Raw genomic sequence first — 18,835 nt, 5'->3', positions numbered from 1 at the left:
ACAGAAGGAAAAAATATGCCTGCTGTCTTTGGAGCTTCAGGGAGCCAGGAGACATTCCTGGTTGGAAGATTAGCTTTGTGTGTGTGTGTGTGTGTGTGTGTGTGTGTGTGTGTGTGTGTGTTTGTGCCGCTGTGTATGTGTGTGTGTGTGTGTGTGTGTTTGCAGTGCAGGCACAAGTTGCTTGACTGCTTTGAAGATCAAGGTCTCTGGGTTTCATGTCTTTGTGCATGCTTCATTTGAATTGATGGCTTCTCCATAACCACTGTGACTTGTGAGCAGTGCTAAATGCTAACTCAGCTGTTTGTTATACCGTTGTCACAAAAAAAAAAAAAAACCCATCCTTTCGTGTGTGTTACACAGGCAGAAAAACACACAGGAAACACTTCTAATAATAGCAAAATGTGATTTTATTAGACACTTCAATGCCATGTTAGACACTTCACTGTTTCAGCTTTGACATTGGTACAACGGTTTCGGACAGTTTTGTTTCAATAAATTACTCAGAACGTGAACTGCACCTCGCCCCCTCTTGTCCCTTTTACTCGCTACACTGGGAGCGGTTTCCCCAGCGGGGCTCTCTGATTGGTCTAAGCTGGTAAAATCACCTGTGATAGGTGCTATCAGGTGTAACCAGAGGAGCGTGTCCTCCAGCTTACCTTGATAAGGCCACTGGTAACAGAGCGCAGTTCAGACGAGGGCACGCTGGGGAACCACATTAGACATACATTGGACAATGTAACTACTTTGACCGATTTCAGACCCGGTGTGTAGCAGGGACTGTGACAGTTCGCGGGGGGCGGGAGAGCGTCTGACTGCATTATTCCTCCAAGTTTGGTTAGAGCACATTTCACAGCATCGAGCCGCACCTTTAGTTACCTCAAGCATGAAACGTTATTCAACCGTAGTGATGCTGAGAAAAGTTATTGTTAACAATGTGGTGGTGTGACAGAGGTGGAATACTGGCCATTTGCTCCTGAAAGCACAATGGTGGATCTTGAGGCACATTACAGCAGTAACATAATGACACAATACATCATTGTCCCTGATTCTCCATCTTTTCTTTAAAATTCAAAGCGTAAGAATTGTTTAGTTAAGCATTCGGCCAATTACCATGTCTGATATATTTCATGTCCTGTGTCCATACTGAGAGATCATTACTGGCTTTTACAGCTTTAGAAGATACAACCACAGCTCCGTATTACAGCTGTTAGCTGACGTTTGGTTGCAAACTTGTGCCAAAGTCACTTCCCTGGACAAATAAAGAACCTAACCCGAGTAAGAGAAGAATCGTTTCTCCCGGCCAGCTCAGAGCAGCTTCGCAGTAACGTAGTGTTGTGAAACAGGTGGAAGAGCCTTAATGTTACAGTATGATTACCGTGTCAAAATATGTGGAATGTCTCCTCACAACAGAGGAGGTTCCTGCGTTCCTATTGGCAGATATCATGTACGCAATCTGCATGTTTACGAAGTGAGTATTAAAAAGTGCTTTAACTGACCTCCCACAGATATCCCACCTTGAACTATCTGACGTACCAAAATAATTTACATCAAAGCTCTTCCTTCATACAATAACAAGTGTGAATTGTGTTTCTGTAAGGCCATGGTTGGCAGCAATTGTTGAAAAAGAAAAAAAAACATTCAAGTGCAATCAAGTGTTTTGTTTTGTTTGCTATAAAGAGTGTACCAGTATCTCTCACAAAAAGTCTCTTGATATATGCTATTACAAGTTGAGTTTTCTTTGATCATGCAATAAGGCACCGCAGCTGAATGTTGGTAAAAGCTGAAAAGGCTGTTTTTTTTTTTTTGAAGAAAAATAAAAATACCATCACTCCTTTCTTTGTCATGCACATAAATTCAAATACTCTTTTGTAAAAGTTATATAATATATAATATAAGAAAACTCTTATGTACAGACAAATGTCCAAAGGTATAGTTCTCTTTTTTTTGCCCCTGCACATACATACACTGTACAAGATTCCCTACATTTACATGCTTCAAATGCGAGTCACATTTTTTTGGAGCTAGAATTTTTATTGGTCACCTCCCAAGAGAAGGTTTTAACTATGTACAGCTGATACGCTCAGATGGGACGCCACCCACTCAAGCTCCACCTTCAAACTCCGGATGCCCCCTGCGTTTTTCCCCTTTTTTCCTGGCACTCCCTGTCAGTCCACATCCAGGAGGCTCAGGATCAATCGCCTCGGTATGAGGTAGCAGTTTATTTCCCAGTGCAAAAAAAAAAAAAAAAAAAAAAAAAAAGTTCACTCATCTACTTGCGAGTCCACATTTTGGGGCTGTATGCAGCGCCTGCTAGTCGCTGGCTCTTCTTAGGGGGGTGCTCTCATTCTGAGAGGCTCTGAGGGTGTGTCCGTTGGACAGCAGAGTCTGCCTGAGCTCAGGCTCACAGTCCGTGTCGGAGCGGCCGTGGCCCGTCACGCCGCTCAGCTTCACCGGCTTGTGGAAGGACTCTTCCTGCGAGGGAGAGCAAGCCGGCGTCTGTCCTGTTCTGCTCGCTGGTGAACGCAGAGGAGAAAGAGAGGTGGAATTAGAGACAGGCAAAGTCAGTGACGTGACATGTATGCAGACAGATATGCATTCAGTTTTAGGATATAGAGACAGTGGAATGTGTGTATAGGGCTGCGTTGACATGTGGAGGTGAGAATTGGTATTTGGAGGCCAGCTCGTCTGGTATTACTGCTCGCAAAGGGAGCTGAATCCCAGAACAGGCCCGGACGTGCAACTGCAGGAGTTTGGCAGCAGAGAGAACTCAGAGCTGCTTTTCATTGTTTTTAGAGAGATATCCTGAGGGGCTCTGGGCATGCAAATACGATACACTGACAAATGCTGGTAGGAGCCAATCTATCAACAATCACATTCAAAGGAATTTGCCTTCATTAAATTGATGTTTCCCATGGTATCACCTGATAAAAATGATAGTCCTGGATAAATTGGGACAGTTTGGGGCTGTAGGAAGCCTGCTGGATTTATTACTTTTTAATTATGGTTTTTGTTTATGGGATAAGGCTGCTGGCGTTTAAACTCTCTGTGATCGTCTTACCTTTTCTATCGTGTTGTAACGTATTGTAGTTTTTTGGAAACGTGGATCCCTGAATGTCCTTCCGGATCCCGTTGGGTGTCCCGTTGCAGAGCGGGGTTGTGTGTGACACCGGTTCATGATGCTCCACTGGGTGATAGAGATGAGAATAAGGCGGGGGAACAGAGTGCTGCTGGTACTCACTGCCTCCAGCGGGGCAAAAGCTGTGCGACAGGTAGTCGGGATCTTTGGAGTAGCTGTTGCTGTTCTCCATACAATCCGTACACACTACTGCACCGTCGAAACCTGCAGGGAGGAAGGGAGAGAGAGTTGGAGAAAATAAATGATTTGGAGGCGGAGAATCAACAACTGTGTGTCAACACTGTGGTTTGAGTGTCTGCTGCAATTATTTCTGATGCTGAGCAGGCCTTCGCAGACAGCCTTGCTCTTTTCATCGTTACGCAACGCGACGACTTTTTCTCGAGGGAAGTGGGAGAAACCGCTAGGGAGCACAAACATTTGGAAGACCGAGCTGAGGCCCAACTGTCAGCTACCTGTGGTGTCCACGACGTGTCCGTTGGGCTGCGGTCCACCGCCGGCCTCCACGCGGATGCACACATCCTGCCGCTCGGACAGAGTGCCCTGGGAGGAGAGGTAACTGGGCACGTCTGGAGGAACTATCGTCTCATCTGGGGAAAGAGATGAAAGGATCGGAACAAGAGACGTTACAACCAGGGCTGTGGATACTGTAAGACTGGCACTGGCACAACGATTAATTGTGGGAAATACATCTATGTAACTATTTCGATAGTTGATTCATTTCAGTCATTATTTAAGCAAAGATACCTTCTCAAATATGACTATTTTTCAAGAGTCTTTTTTGGTTTTGATTTTTTTTTTTTAAGAGAAGATGCTAAATATTCTTTGGTATGATGTTCTGAAATTTTAAAAAATTGCTGGTTTTCCCTCCTTATATGACATTAAACTGAATATTGTGGTATTTGCACTGTTGCACAGACAAAACAAACTATGTAAGCCCCTTTTAAAATATGTTTACGTGACCTTGCAGTTGGAAATACTTACTACTTGTAAGTTTTCAACATCCAGCTCTCTACTTTTACCCTTTATAACCACACAGAACTGATCCCCCTCACCTGTGTTGGTGACACTGCACTCCTCGCTCTTCTTCCTGGTCTGGTAGATGATGCACACCCACACCAGCGACGTCACCACTATACTCGTCACCACGGCGATGACGATGATCCCTATCGTGACCGTGCTGGGGCCCGACGTCGAGGCGCAGGGGCTTCTGCGCTGCGTCACCACCAGCTGGCTGTGAGCGCGCTCCGTGCCCAGCGTGTTGGACATGAGGCAGGTGTAGCGGCCGGCGTCCTCCAGCGAGGCGGATCCGATGACCAGCAGCTGGTTCCCCGGGGTGAAGTGGTGCCTGTCGGAGGGGCGCAGGGGCTGGTCGTTGCGCAGCCAGGTGATGCGGGGCGGCGGGCTGCCCAGTGCCTTGCACTGCAGGGCCACAGTGTCCCCGACCACCACACTGCGGTCCTCCAGGTCCTGGGCTAGGTGGGGGGTTTCTGCAGAGGGCACGAGTGATAGGGTTCTCATCAAAAAGTGTGGAGACTGCAGGATTCCTGAGGTCAGTGTTTCTATTATTGTTACTCTATGGCATCAAAGTTTTAGATTTCTGCTCTCGGGTTTCTGCTTTGTTCACAGTATCTGTTACAGACTGTGGGATCGTGGTGATTCAGCTGGATCCACTGAGCACAAAGTGTGATGTTCTGAGTGTGATATCCAACCACGCAAAGCTTATCTCATGAGGACAGTCTCATCTAACAAACATATTTATACATCTGAGGTCAGAGCTGAGATGTTGACAAATTCTGAAATCTGTTGACACATTTTCATTATGACACACCAGCAAGATTTTCTCTGGGGACAGAATCCTCTTCAGAACCATGTTTTTACTGTTTCCCCCACAACTTCACAATCTGTTGAATGAGTTGAGTGTGTGTGTGTGTAAGTAAGGTAGGCCTCTCCTCTCAGGCTGAGCACTTCCCCTCACAGTGGGACATACACAGATTAAGAGATCTCACTTAACCCACTTCAGTCGCCCCCTCACTCTTCTATCAATACTTTCTCCGTCTCCATCAATCCCCCTCTCTCCGCCTCCCTCCTCCCACCTTTCTTTTCTCTTAATCCCACTTGCCTACCTTCCCCCACACACTCCAACCATTCCAGTTCTTCTTTGGCTCCCATTCCCCCCCCTCCGTCCCGCCACTCTTTTCCAGACAGGGGCCTCTCGACTGCAGCCACCCCCTCCGCCTCTCAAACCCAAACATCACAGATTCAGTGCAGAGGTATGGTCGCTTGCTGCTAATATTCTGCATTGTTGGGTGGATTAGCACTTGGCTTCAACTGCTGTGCAGTCTGAGAAGTCGTACCATATGCAAATGTGCTGCTAATACACTAACTGCACCAGTCTATGTTAAATATAGACACTGTTGCTTATGTGCTCCTTTAGGGGAAATTTCAAGCTTGTAACAAAGCAAAGAACCCCCCCCTCAAAAATTTTTTTTTTTTTTTTTTTTTTAGCTCTGTCCAACAAGGGACTGCTGTCCTCAGTTCAAAGACAAAGGACAAAGATGATCTATGTGCTGAGATGGCTATAGGAGAACTGCTCTGTTTTGTTTGATTTAACAGTGTAAAATAGCCAATAAACTGGGAGCACTGAGGCCTGCAGTGAAGCAGCCATGACTGTCCCTCCCACCAAGAGAGGACAAGAGGGGGTGGGAATGCCTAACAAACACCCCTCTGTGAGTCCCTCTCACTCCCCCACCATCCCCCTTTGACCCCCAACTGTGACCTATGGCCCCTGACCTGCAGCAAGGCCACAGCTGCCGAGAAAAGAAAAATATAAAGCCTCTCATTCTGCAGTCTCGGACTGACCAATTCCCAACTGGGCACAGAGCTATTTACAAGTCCTCATTTTTTGGGGTTGTGGGAATATGATCAACACAATGTTACACTGAACACAAGTCAAAAATGGGACAATATTAGCTCAAGTCAATTAAAAGACAGAAATATCACAGAACCACACAGCTCTTACCCAGCACGGTGAGGGTGGCGTTGGCAGAAATCGTGCCGGCTGTGTTTTTAGCGGTGCAGCTGTACACGCCCATGTCCTCCGGCTTGACGTCCATGATGAAAAACACGTCGTCGTCAGGCATGACGTGCATTCGGCGCTCGCGGGCGGCCGGGAAGTCCGTGCCGCCGTCCTTCTGCCAGGCGATCTGAGGTGCCGGGTGACCCTCAGCGGCGCACTCCAGCCTGGCCGTGTGGCCCGTCCTGATGGTGCTGTCCTTGGGAGTTTTCACGAAGGATGGGAGAACTGTGGGTGACAAACACACCAATTCCATCAGTATGGGTTGATCAAAACAGCATGACCTTCTTTAACCTTTTTCATATTCCAAGATTGTCGACTTTTCCCTCATTCGTAGTTTGACACTTTCGCACCTGCAAACTGGTGAGCAGCTCTACTGGAGCAGTCTTGGGTAAAGAACCTTGACAGCAGTTGTTGCGGATTACAGAGCATTACTCATTCAGTTCTTCCGACCACATTTTCCCAGCTGGTGCTGACATTCAAACCAGGGAACTTCCGGTCCCAAACCAATGTCTCCTAACCCCTATAGGAAACTTGGCTCATTTGCCAGTTTCAGCTAGAGGTCCGACGCAGACTTGGGCAGGGAACCAAACTCTAGATAAATACTCTGCGTTTGCAGGAAAGCAGAATGACAGAGTGCAGAAGAGATGGCCCCTGTTAGCGCTGACATGCAGCTAAATCAATTTGTTCCGAATACCATCCAGGGAGAGATGGAGGCCGAGCGGGAGAGAGAGGACTTTATTCAAGTGAAAGAGAAGAACTCAGCGTGGCCACTTATCTCAATCGCTCCTCTGTCAAACCGGACAATTGAAACTCTGATAAGTATAACATAAACAGGCATTTCATTTGGTGGAAATGATATAATCACACACATGTCAGCAGAGATATTGGAGTGGCATGTAAATTTCTGTGTATCTTGTCTTGATATGTTATTCTCTAACACACCAACTTTCCCTTTAATAGTAATGATGAAATATTCTATGTTATGTCTTATATTCTATCAGCACAAAATCTCTTAAATAAACAACACCCTACCGTTGACGATGAGGCGTGCCTTGCTGGAGTAGGTGGAGCCAAAATGGTTGGTGATGATGCACTGGTAACGGCCCTCGTGTGCGAAGGTGACGCGCCGCAGGTGCAATATAGTGGTGTACTCCATCACGCCTCCGCCCGCACCGGGTGCATCGGATGTCGTGCCTTGGTGGTGGTGGGCTCGCACGTGGGCGTAGTTCTCCGTGTCGGCGTGTCGAAGCAGCTCCTGGTCCTTGCGCCACGCAAAGGTCATGGGGGAGGAGCTGCTGCTGGCGGCCATACAGGTGAGACGCACGTCGCTACCAAGGACTGTCACTGTGGTTTCCGGCTGCACCGTGATCTCGGGCTTTGGGAGGTCGTCTGAAGGTGGAGAATGATGGAAAGGCATGAGTAAATGGAAGAATATAGTTTGGGGGAAAAGAAGCCAAAAGTGGGGACAGTTATTGGAAGGAAGAAACAAAAAAAGAAGGAAGGAAGAAGGACCCATAGATCACATGTGTGGTCCAATGTCAAACATCACAAATGTCTCTCAGTAGGCGTCTGCTTACTATGCATAAGTGGATGTGACTGGGGAAAATGAAACACACGAGGATCCATTAGCATGTCTGAGTGCAAATGCAGAACTAAACAAAAAACACCACACAAACAAATATGTGTGAGTATGTAAATAACAGAAGAGCGCCAAGCTGTCAGTGTGGCCCATCTGTGCCTTCAACGCCTCTTGCCCAACATATGTGCCCACATAAACACAGATCACACACACACACACACCACACACACACACCACACACAACTTACCACAGACAAAGCTGCTGGAAGGGGCCTGGAAGATGCTGGTGCCCTTAAGGCTCTCCGGGTGGGCACAGGTGGCATTGACACCGGCCTGCAAACCACGTGTCACCAACCAGTCAGGTAGCCAGTGGAGCTGGCAGTCGCACAGGAAGCTGTCGCTCTGAATAAAACTGTGGAGGAGAGGAGAGAGAGAGAAACAGTCATACATCACATCTGTTGCATCTGTAACTGAATATGTGTTTCTGAATTTGTATGGGTGCCAAAAGCACTGTGGGAGTGTGTTTCAACCCGTGTGTGGGTGCGTATCTGCTTCTGGCGGTTACTGCATGTGCGGGTTTGTGCACATAAATTATGTGTATCTGTGTAAAAGCATCGGTATAACTCACAGGGTTTTGAGGTTCTTCATCTTACTGAAGGCATCGGGCTGGATGGAACGAATAGCATTCTCTCCCAAGTTCCTGTTGGGACATTACATTGCATTACTCAGCAATTATATAACATTACAGCCATACCTGCCTATTGGCTTTCATTGGCAAGAATCACACTTTTTGAACAAGGTGGAAATATCCAGGTCTGTATCTCAGACAATGCATGCCAGCTTTTCCGTCACTCCCAACCATCATTTGACAAAGGCCTGTGAAGGAGCTTATAGGAATTCCATTTCTTCTACGGAGCTCGCCATATGCTCAATAACTTTGTTCTTGCGTGGAGGCAGGAAAAAAAGGCCAAAGTTGAGATTGTGCTAGGCTAACGAGAAAGAAAGAGCTGGGCCCTGTCTTCTCCTTTTACAAAGACGCTATTAAATTGCTAGCAGCCTCCTCTCTGCCAGCTACTTTTGGCAAAGCCCCCCCCCCCGCTCCAAATACACACATACACTCCACACTCTCTCTCTCTCTCTTTTTTTTTTTCTGGCTAGGAGGAGGGGCAGCCAAGCATTGTGGGATACTCACAGGTGTTCCAGGGTCTCCAGGCCAGAGAAGGCTTTCTTGGCCACCGACTTGATCTTGTTTCCAAACAGAGTCCTGCCGTTTCCAAACATGAAGGGTGTCGATGGATGAAGAGAGAGAGAGAGAGAAGGGGGTGAGAAGAGGGGTTGAAAAGAGAGAGCAAAGAGGGAGAGAGGCACAATTAGCAAGGCTGAATCTGATAAGATTGAGGGGATTGAGGTATTGGAAATCTGAACTGCATGGAGATTAGCCAGGAGGAAGGGTGAGGGATGGGATTGAGTTGGGTGAAGGAGGGGGGCACCTGGTCTCTGCACTGCTCTTCAAAGACCACTTTTATCTTTATTAGAATTTAATAGAATGACCAGGCAGCGGTGTGTGTGTGTGTGTGTGTGTGTGTGTGTGTGGTGGTTCTTTTTCCCCACAGAGCTTGTAAGGACATATGTGAGTGTGTGTGTCTGTGCCTGTCAAGCCTGGTTTGAGCCAAGAAGTGAGTTGCTTTTCCTTCTGATTTGGGGTTCTAATCCCTTCTTCCGCCCTCTCCCCGCTGCCACCTCCCCTCCCTTGTTCCTCTCCTGTTGTAGCCTTCGCTTCACAGGAAGAGGAGACACGGCTGGCTGGTTCACAATGAAGACCCCAGTGTTCAAACTCATCCACATGTTCACACAAACAAACGGCTGTCTTGTCACGGGAATGACGAGAGAGCTACTTTGTCATTTTTGCAACTTTTATTCTGAAGGAATGAGATGAGCCAATGAAAACAAATGAAGACAGAATTAAATCTTCTTATCATTTTCCTTGGCTTAGAGCTGTAAGGCTCACTTCCCTTGCATGTGGCGGCATTCACAAGCTGCTTTTAGGGGAACCCAGTGTGTGTGTGTGGTGGACACTTTGATGTCTCGCCCCTTCTTTCTCTTTACTGCATCTCTTTTTCCCATGGCTCGCTTTGCCAGCGTTGGGCTGCAGCGGCCCGCTTCCGCCAACATCGTGTCAAAAGGGGCAGGGTCAGAGGGCGGGGCGTGTGAGGCGTTTGATGTTGATAACTGAATGCAGCCCTCAATTTCACCCTCTCTCAGTTCCTAACAACAGGGACTGGGAACGAGGGGACGAGAGGAGCAGAGGCATGGAGGAGAAATAGAAATAAGCCTATTGGGGAGCGAACCCCTGCCAGCTTGAAGAAAAGCCCTTTCTCTCTTTCTTTCTCTTTCAGCGGTGCTCACACTGGGAACCATCTTGGCTGGACATCATCTTTTCATCCTGCGGGTTGATGATTGCAGCTCAATGCCAGCAACTCCACGTCCGCTGCGATTTCTCAACTGGCCAGCTTTTGACACTGAACTTTATAACTAGCTGCCTTGATGAAAACATCTCTGAGTAATCATGAAAAACAGATAGAAAGTAATTCACTGCCTCTCCTTCTAGAACCATTAGCAGCAAATCGAACTCAGTTTGGCCATAAAGCTACAGAGAAACAATGAAATCATAAGATGAAAGCCAGATTGAACTGGAGAAAAACTGGCCTGGGCTTCTACAGGATGAAGGGAGTTTAAAAAACGACCTACAATTTTCATGAACAAGCCTTGTTAAAAAAAAAAAAAAAAAAAAAAGAGTGGCCCTATAAGTCATCGTAAACTGTGAACACTTCCCTTCCAAGTGAAGTGTGGGGTCTTCAGGGGACAGATATCTCAAGCTCTGTGGCCTTAAATTGGACCGGCTAAACTTAGCTGGCAATGTAGGGTGAGTCGGGAATTGGAGGGGAAACTTTTGGATGCGAGGAAAATGAGAAAGCTCACTTGCTTTTTCTCTGATCGTCTGTTTTTGAACAACAGCAGAGAGAATCCCAGAATCACTAACAGGCCAGGACAGAGGGATGAAAAGGAGGGATTGGCAGAGAAGGAGAGGCGGAGGGAATAGAAGAAAGAGCGAGGGGAGACACTCACAGCTTGTTGAGGCTGTCCAATCCAGAGAAGGCCCCGTTGGTGTCCTCTATTGTGCCCGAGATGTCGTTATGGTCCAGCTCCCTGTGGAGAATGAGAGAAAAGACGGGGATAAGAAAGATGGAAGGAGGGAGGGAGGGAAGGAGGAGAACAGGGACTGCCAGCGCTGAAGCGTTTCGCAGCCCTGGCAGAGGCTGGTCTGGAAGTCACGGGTTACCCCCTTGCCCACACTACCCCCCTCTCTATCACCCCCCCGCCCCACTCCCCCTCTGCACCTGGCCTTAAGAGCCCCTCTGCCGCTCTGCTCTGCCAACCAAGCGCATTCTTTCCTTAGAGGGGTGGAGAAAGAGTGTGCATGTGAGTATCTGTGCATGAGAGTGCGTGCGTGTGTGTTGGTGTCGAGGCAAGCCCCAGCACAGGGAAACACATGTATAATTCATGACGGCATGGAGGGATTGGCGGGAACACAATGCCTTGTTAGAGGCCAGACAGTTGGGTCTGTTGGTCCGATGGTGGCAGGTATGGCACAATCAAAACCAAAGCCAAGACTCTTAATGAGGTCTTTGCCGCGACCAGGCAAAGACAGAATTGATTCAATGAAAGGAAGGAAAAGAGAAAAGGGAGTGTTTAAGGGGTTTCCAAACACTTGTTGAACAAACTGTGTTTCCCCCTCGCAGAGTCTAAAGAACTACCTCTGCAGGTGAAATCATAGCTGCTGAGGAGCCACTGCTCCTCCCCCTTTGCATGATAATTGAAAAGAAAAACAACAGAATCGGAGGTCTCCCCTGAACCATTAAAAGACTTTCTTTCACATTTGTGAAGGGCTTGAGGTTGACGGTCAGCCACACCCTCCCTCCACCACCTCCACAATAGCACCCTCCCTCCTCTGCTTTCCAAGCATCTCTTATCCCCCCCCCCTTTGGCTCTTTTCAGTCTCCACTGGCCGCTGTCTTAGTTGGACGGGGCTGGGGCTGCCAATTTCCTACTCTTTCTGGCTGGCTGGATGTGAATGGCTGATGCCTTGTTAAAGCTAGGCCAGTGGTGGGGGCCGTGGAGCAGGGAGACCGGGCACAGAGAAGGGGGGGGCCCCGATGAGCCAACGACCCCCATGGCCGAATTAGAGGGCAGGCCGGCTTGTTTGGGGCTTTCACACCCCGATGCAGGCTCCAGCCCCATGCCAGCACGGCCAGCAGCGCAGGCCCAATTAAAGCTCCCCCGGCTCCTTTTCAGGGCCCAGCCTATGCCCGTCCTCCCGACCACTGATTAGATTAGGCCTGCCTCAAAGACACAGAGCGCAGGAGTGATACGAGAAGAGAAAAGATTATGCAGAATCAAGACAGAGATAGTGAGTGTATTGGGGATAACATGAGGAGATGACAGAATACACTTAGGATAACAGGGGGAAGAAATGGGCTTTAAGTGTGCTTTCAAAGGGTAAAAGCCAAAAGAAACAAAGTGAGCAATTAAAGACAAGAAAGAAAAACATGAGAAAAGAGTGGAGATATGGCAGTCACATGCTCAGCTCCCCATCCCACCCTCTATTTCCCTCTGTAGCTAGTTATCTAGTACCCAGTGTGCCAGCAGAGAAAGGCCTTATGTGCCTTGGCTTGTCACCTCACTGTGAGAGAGAGAGGCTTGTCTAGCAAGCTCTGGCACAGCTCTCCTCTCTGGCTCTCTCACTGGGAAGAGGCTCAGCCAAGAGGACCTTGGTGAGGAACCAAGACCCCCAAGTCTTTCTTCTGGATTTATCCCCTGACTTTCTCCCTTTCATTCCCTCCTTTTCTTTCTTTAGGCCTGTTTGGGCTTTTTGTGCACAAGGTGGATCAGAGGGAAAAGAAACCTCTGTCTTTATTCATGGCTTCTAAAAGCTGGGAAGGATCTCAAGGGAGGTGAGCGACACAGAACACTTTTAGATCCAAGTTTGTTGGGAATCAGTGTCCCGAGACAAAACTAAACAAAACAAAAAAAAACCCAAAACAAAACCAGACAAAAGGTACAATGTGAGAGTGGATATGAAAAATAATGTGCTGCTACAGAAATCAAAACAATAGCGATGCCTGACCACTTTGTAAAAGTAAAAAAAAAAACTCATAGGCATTAATGCAAATGAGACCAAACCTTCTTTAAAAATACTTTCTAAAGTCAACTGAAGGTACTAGGCCTAAATATCAAAGGTCACACAGGCAAAACCAATATTAAACATCTCAGCTTTCACTGCTCCCAAGTGGCACATCTTGGCCTCATCGTCAGCAGGGGCCATAATGAGTTGGTTGTTAGGGGTTATCTGAGGCTTAGTAATGGCAGTTGCTGGGGGTGTGTACTTACAGGACGCGTACGGCCTTGAGGCCTCTGAAGGCTCCCTCGGTGATGTGGCTGATGGAGTTGTGGCCCAGACGGAGGGTGTGGAGATCCCCCAGCACAGCCAGGCTGCCTTCATCCAGACGAGTCAAGTTGTTGTGCGACAGATTGCTGGAGAGAGAGAAACAGAATGAGAGACAAGGAGGGAAAAAAAAGAGGACAGAGGCAGACACAGAGACGGAGAGAGAGAGAGAGAGAGAGAGAGAGAGAGAGAGACGGAGAGGGGGGAAAAAAGGGGGAAAGGAAGAGAAATGTTCTGTGTGAGGTCTGGAAGGAGATGACAGGTTGGCAGAATGCTGAGGCAGCTCGCGACATCATTATACTTAAATTTCATGGCTGATTCCATGTCTATTTGCCACTCTGTGATGCGTTTTTCCATTGTGCCTTTTTCTTCGCCACAAGATGTTAACAGAGAATGGGCTTAGCAGACCTTAAAGCTCAACTAAGGACCTAACTGTTTGACAGGGAAGAAAAGAAAGTCTTGGTCTGAACTTAACATGTCTACAACCTCTGTTTATAAGCCTACTTGAGCATGTGGTAAACCCCAGGGGAACGCACTGTCACTCATGTCTTCTGCAGCCCTTAAAACATTACTTATTTTCATATCCAGCCTTCAAATCCAAATGGGATGAGAACACTACATGGATTTCTAAGTAGTTTCACTTGTTTTGGGATTTTGGAAAGAAAGAATGCTCTATGCTAGGACCAAGATAATACCTGACCTCAGGACATTTTTGGTACAAATGGATTTAACTGAGAATCAAAACTTGTTTAAATTACATGACGGGATGTTTTTTTTTAATAGTATGCATGTAATACCTCTTGATAAATCCTGATTATAAATGATGATAAAGCCCATAAAGGTATCTTTCAAACAGTAGTCAAAGGCAGTATTGTGTATTTTATTGCCCTCTCTGTGGGCCTCGCTGTCTGTCTCTGTGGCCAGGCCTCAGGTCTGCTTGACCAGTCATGTGTGCAGAGATTCTCCCTGATGACCAGCTCAGCCTGGCCCATTGGGAATGCAATAACAGGCTCCTCATAAAGACGAGTCACTCTCTTGCATCAGCCATGGGGCTCATCATAACTCTAGATAATAAAATCATATAACCACTGACTGGTATAGCGCCAGGAGGACGATTCAGGGATGGCGCTGGGAGCAATCTGTCATTCGTAAGACGTGCGCACAGGAAACGGCATTGAGATACACAGAGCAAACTAACATGAACGCTGCGTACCTCTATTCCTTCTGACTGTTATGCATAAACAAATAGAGGTACCACACACTCCCCAGGCTATCTCGCAGTTAGCAACGCCTCAGCTGAGCAAAGCACTTTACAGCAGCAATACGACAGTCATGTCAACAGCACAGGAAAGACTCTCAGATAATAACTCCTCATTCGGTAGACAAAGGCCGTGAAGGTGATCCCTCAGTGTAATTACCACAACACAGCTAGCAGAGGATTACACGCCGGTTTGCCAAACCTCGGCGCTTCAGAACTTAGTACAAAAACTCTTGTCGAAGAGCTGGAGTGCTGTTGAGCCCAGCTCTAATTATGGGATAAACAGGCTTATCCTGAGAATAGCGTAGCGTATTGAGTGTTAAAGCACAATGTCATTTAACCCTAGGGGAGGTAGATGGATGATATGGGTGGGGGGTGAGGAGTGTTGGGTTCTCAGGCTATAAGACAAGGAGGTTAGATCTCCTGAGACAAACACAGAAGATTTAAGAATTTCAAACTAAATGTCATTCTACAGCTGGTGTTGGTACAACGTTTTAAATAATCACCTTTTATTTTTTTTAAGCTAAACTGTGGTAAACTTATGTTCTTTGTTGCCTCCAACTCTCCTCAACAACAGTTACCGTTCCAGCATTAGGAGTTTTAACCGCAGTCTGCTGAAAGGTTTTTGCAAGAGGACATCTGGCACGAGAGTTTGGGTGTTCGGGCTAATTTAAATGCTGGTACTCACAGTTCCCTCAGCTTCTGGCAGAACTTCCATCCATCAGGATTGATGCGGGCTATGGAGTTGTTGCTGAGGAATAGCTGCTGAAGGGAACTCAGGCCATACAGGGAGCCACTGTTCACCTCTGTCAGACTATTGTAGTCCAGGTGACTGCATGGGACAAAATGAAGTATTACAGGTATTAGTACGGTGAGAATTCTGGGATCTTGACATAGTTGGTTTGCTGGCAACAGAATGTCAGCTGAGTTGAGTGGTACTATTGTGGCCTGAAATGACTAAAATTGCAGCTGCATTTTTGAGAACTTGCAATGCAATTTGTGACAATTACTGTGTTATTTTGCATGTAATTGAAATATTGTGTAAAAATTGCATGTTGGCTAGAAAAGGTGTGATTGTTGAGATTGTAACCAAGTTCCAGTAAGTGCACAAAAAGATCCTATTCTTAACAAGGTTTGGTCGGTGGATGTACCCGTAATAGTCACTAACTGGTGCAAATAGGATTAGCCTATCAGGTAGTGTTTGATTCAAGGCAAAACTATCAGGTGGTTAGTTTGAAATATTAGGTTAGAGACTGGATGTTTTTTTATACTGATTCAATATGTTTTGTGCAAAAGAACTTAACTGCTCTAAGGTCATACAACACAAAATTCTAATTGTCTAAATGTATTACTATGTATATGGAATCAATTTTTTGATTTTTTTTTTAAAGACATACAGGACTTTCATCTTTGCCAGGTCCCAGAACGCTCCGTCAGTCAGCTTGCTGATGCTGTTTCTTTGCAGCTTGAGCACCTCTAAGCTGGACAGACCCTGGAAGGTCAGACCCTCCACCTGACGAATGCGGTTCCTGTTCAGCTCGCTGCAAAGTAGACAGGGAGACATACAAGACAAATTAAAAATGTGGTCATGGGAAGAAATCTGTAAGGCACTTGATCATACTTTATAAACTTTCTCAAAATATTCTCCACGTTTCAAAGCGAGAAAACCATTTTTCTTCTTTCTTTTCTTTTGGCATGTTTTGCCCTCATTCTACTGTACATGAACATCCATCACGCTGAAGTCAAAACTAAAGAATCCTGTAGCCTGCACGCTTCAGCTGCAGCATTTTGTCATTAACAAACCCCCAGCTTAACAGGCATTCCTCAGTGGTGTCCTTTCCGCCTGTAGCACAGAGCCAGCCATGTATACCCGCAGACTTAAGCTTACAAACAAGGGTCAAAGCTATGAAGCGTTGAATGAACAGTGATACTAACAGGAAGAATGAACAGAAAACGTGGTATAAGATTTTCATTCAGTCATTCTACTACATATCAAGTCTGATACATCTTCTGCATGTAACAGTGAAACTGTACATATAGTATGTGTGTCTTTGTGAAGGCTGTAAAAGCCCCCAGGTTGGCAAAGATAAACATCCACACAGGTTCTTTTGTGTCTAATGTGCATCACCACTAGCATGTGCAGATACAGTGTCACCGGGGCCACCTGTCCAACAAAAGGCACCTGGGGAAACTACTGAAGCCACAATGGGGGAGACTCCCATTACGAGAGCCCCTTCACCCTATAGAATGGAGGCGTTGATCTACAAATGGGTCGACCGCACTGTTACGCTGGAGGGAAGTTTGACAAAGATAATGGAGCACAGTGCAGGGAATGGACAAACCACTTTGGGGATATGGAAGACGGCAATAAATCACCAATAATATGGCTAGGATGTTTACCTAGTCAGACCTTATCCACCCCTAGAGGTATAGCTCACACTAATAGCATTCCACGTGTTCAACACACACAGCTCAATCAACAGACACAACAAACTCCGACTTGCTCAAACTCTTAGTTCTTTTCGATTCTGTAATGTCTCCAAGGGCTAAAACTGGGAAACCCATTCATTTTTAGCCTAAAAACAAATTTCTAAAATATATTGTTTTTGCAGGGAAAACTGTTCTGACAGATCAAAACACAACTTTGTCAACACACTAACTATGCTGTTCAACTGACGAAATCCAGCGGTACTCACAGCTGGGTGAGCCTTGGGAGCTGGAAGGCTCTCACGGGGATCTGGCTGATGCGGTTTCGGCTCAGTCTCAGGACCTGTAGTGTTGAGCCCAGATGGTCCAGAGCTCCGAGCTCTAACACGCTGATCTTGTTGTTGCTCAGGTACCTGAATGCAGACACAGCACAGTGTGACATCAGACATTTATAATAAACATCAAACATATGAATAGCCCTGTTTCTGTCTGTTGAGTTACTTGTAATTAATAAATCCCCATATGTCTCCATTAATATACTGTAATCTATGTAGCTTTTTGGATACAAATGTTAGGGATATCCACTTGCTATTGTGCAAACTATTTCTGCTATTGACTGCTTATTTCCCCACACTGGTGAGGTTTCCTTATAATTTATTTCATTTCAATTAATACATTTTTAAAGACTGGTTTGTTATGCCCCACAGTGATTCTCTATTATACTTACAGGTCTCGGATTTGGAGGCCAGCAGGAAAGCAGTGCCCTCGTAGCTCGGTGATGTCATTATTACTCAGGTCCAGAGTTTCCACAGACACCAGCTCTCTGGTCCGCCTGCCATCAATACTGCGGATCTTATTGTGATGTCTGGAAAAAGCACACATAAAAGGCATTAGGTGTGGTTGAAAATCCTTCTAACAGACCTACATCTTTTCCCTATGAAATGTCCACGTCACTATCTCACAAAATAATACTTCAGTGTCCTTTTCCCATCACCTGAGGAGAGAAGACACTCCAAATCCCCCTGCTTCTCTAAGGCCACTCAGGCACAAGAGAGTAAGGTACACAGAACAAAGTGGTCTTCATCTACCACAAAATGTGTACTTTAAGAGCTTCCAAATAGAGGCTGGCCTTCTTTAAACAATTCCAAGGACACCTGTGCTTCTCCACGGAGCTTAGTTGCAAAACCTGTTAGATAGATGGGGCCTCTGTGATCAACCGGAGCCACTTGAAGGGGGATTTTGGAGTACTTCAGTGTGTTATGGAATGGAGCAGTGGCTGTGTGATTCTCAAGAGGGACTAGTTACCATTGAAGTCCTAATCTACCCCGGACATAGGAGTGGGAACAACTGACTGGATAACAAAAAAAAAAACATGTTTTTCACACAAAAAAAGCCTATACCCAGAGAAGCAGTAGCATGCCACCCCTCTGGTTCAGAAATTTCTGTGCTAACTAGAAAAACAACCATCTCAAGTGAGTGTCCACATAAGAAAACGTTCGATCAAGATATCTCGGCTCAGTTTTGTCAGGCTTTGTTAGCCTGGGTGAGCCAAACTCCCTACAGACAACTGGACAAATTTCAATTTATACTTTGACCCTGTACAGGGGTCTTGTGTGGAGGGTGACCCGCCTCACCCTGTGCTTTACTGCTGTGGCAGGTTATTTTACCAGGACCCATTTTACCCAGGGAAGAAGAGGAAAAAAAGAGAAAAAGAAAGTAAAAGACACTGTCCCAGTCATTATCCTACTACGTGGAAGAGAAGAGGATTGTGGGAAACACTGTCGACAGCCAAAGTGATAGACACACACGTACACAATCGGAAAATCCCCTGTCAGCAGAGCACATGGAAGGCCACA

General features: G+C 46.5%; 1 protein-coding gene across 1 annotated transcript in view; it reads right to left on the bottom strand.

Moving 5' to 3' along the window:
- Positions 1-389: 389 nt before the first annotated feature.
- The window catches only part of lrig1 (leucine-rich repeats and immunoglobulin-like domains 1), a 37,258-nt gene continuing 18,812 nt past the window's right edge, over positions 390-18,835 (bottom strand). Inside the window, exons 4-18 of the mRNA XM_018680103.2 lie at positions 17,707-17,844; positions 17,249-17,392; positions 15,950-16,093; positions 15,241-15,384; positions 13,240-13,383; positions 10,918-10,998; positions 8,984-9,055; positions 8,420-8,491; positions 8,040-8,203; positions 7,245-7,601; positions 6,156-6,437; positions 4,189-4,623; positions 3,589-3,723; positions 3,059-3,340; positions 390-2,513 (exon numbers count right to left, since the gene is read on the bottom strand). Of these exons, the coding sequence (XP_018535619.1) occupies positions 2,311-2,513; positions 3,059-3,340; positions 3,589-3,723; positions 4,189-4,623; positions 6,156-6,437; positions 7,245-7,601; positions 8,040-8,203; positions 8,420-8,491; positions 8,984-9,055; positions 10,918-10,998; positions 13,240-13,383; positions 15,241-15,384; positions 15,950-16,093; positions 17,249-17,392; positions 17,707-17,844 (2,797 nt within the window). The 3' untranslated portion in view covers positions 390-2,310. The remainder of the gene's footprint in view (positions 2,514-3,058; positions 3,341-3,588; positions 3,724-4,188; positions 4,624-6,155; positions 6,438-7,244; positions 7,602-8,039; positions 8,204-8,419; positions 8,492-8,983; positions 9,056-10,917; positions 10,999-13,239; positions 13,384-15,240; positions 15,385-15,949; positions 16,094-17,248; positions 17,393-17,706; positions 17,845-18,835) is intronic.

The sequence above is a fragment of the Lates calcarifer genome, linkage group LG12 (assembly GCF_001640805.2).
Source record: "Lates calcarifer isolate ASB-BC8 linkage group LG12, TLL_Latcal_v3, whole genome shotgun sequence".
Lineage (NCBI taxonomy): Eukaryota > Metazoa > Chordata > Actinopteri > Centropomidae > Lates > Lates calcarifer.
Note: the sequence above shows the minus strand (reverse complement) of the source record. Positions and strands in the feature narration are given on the sequence as shown.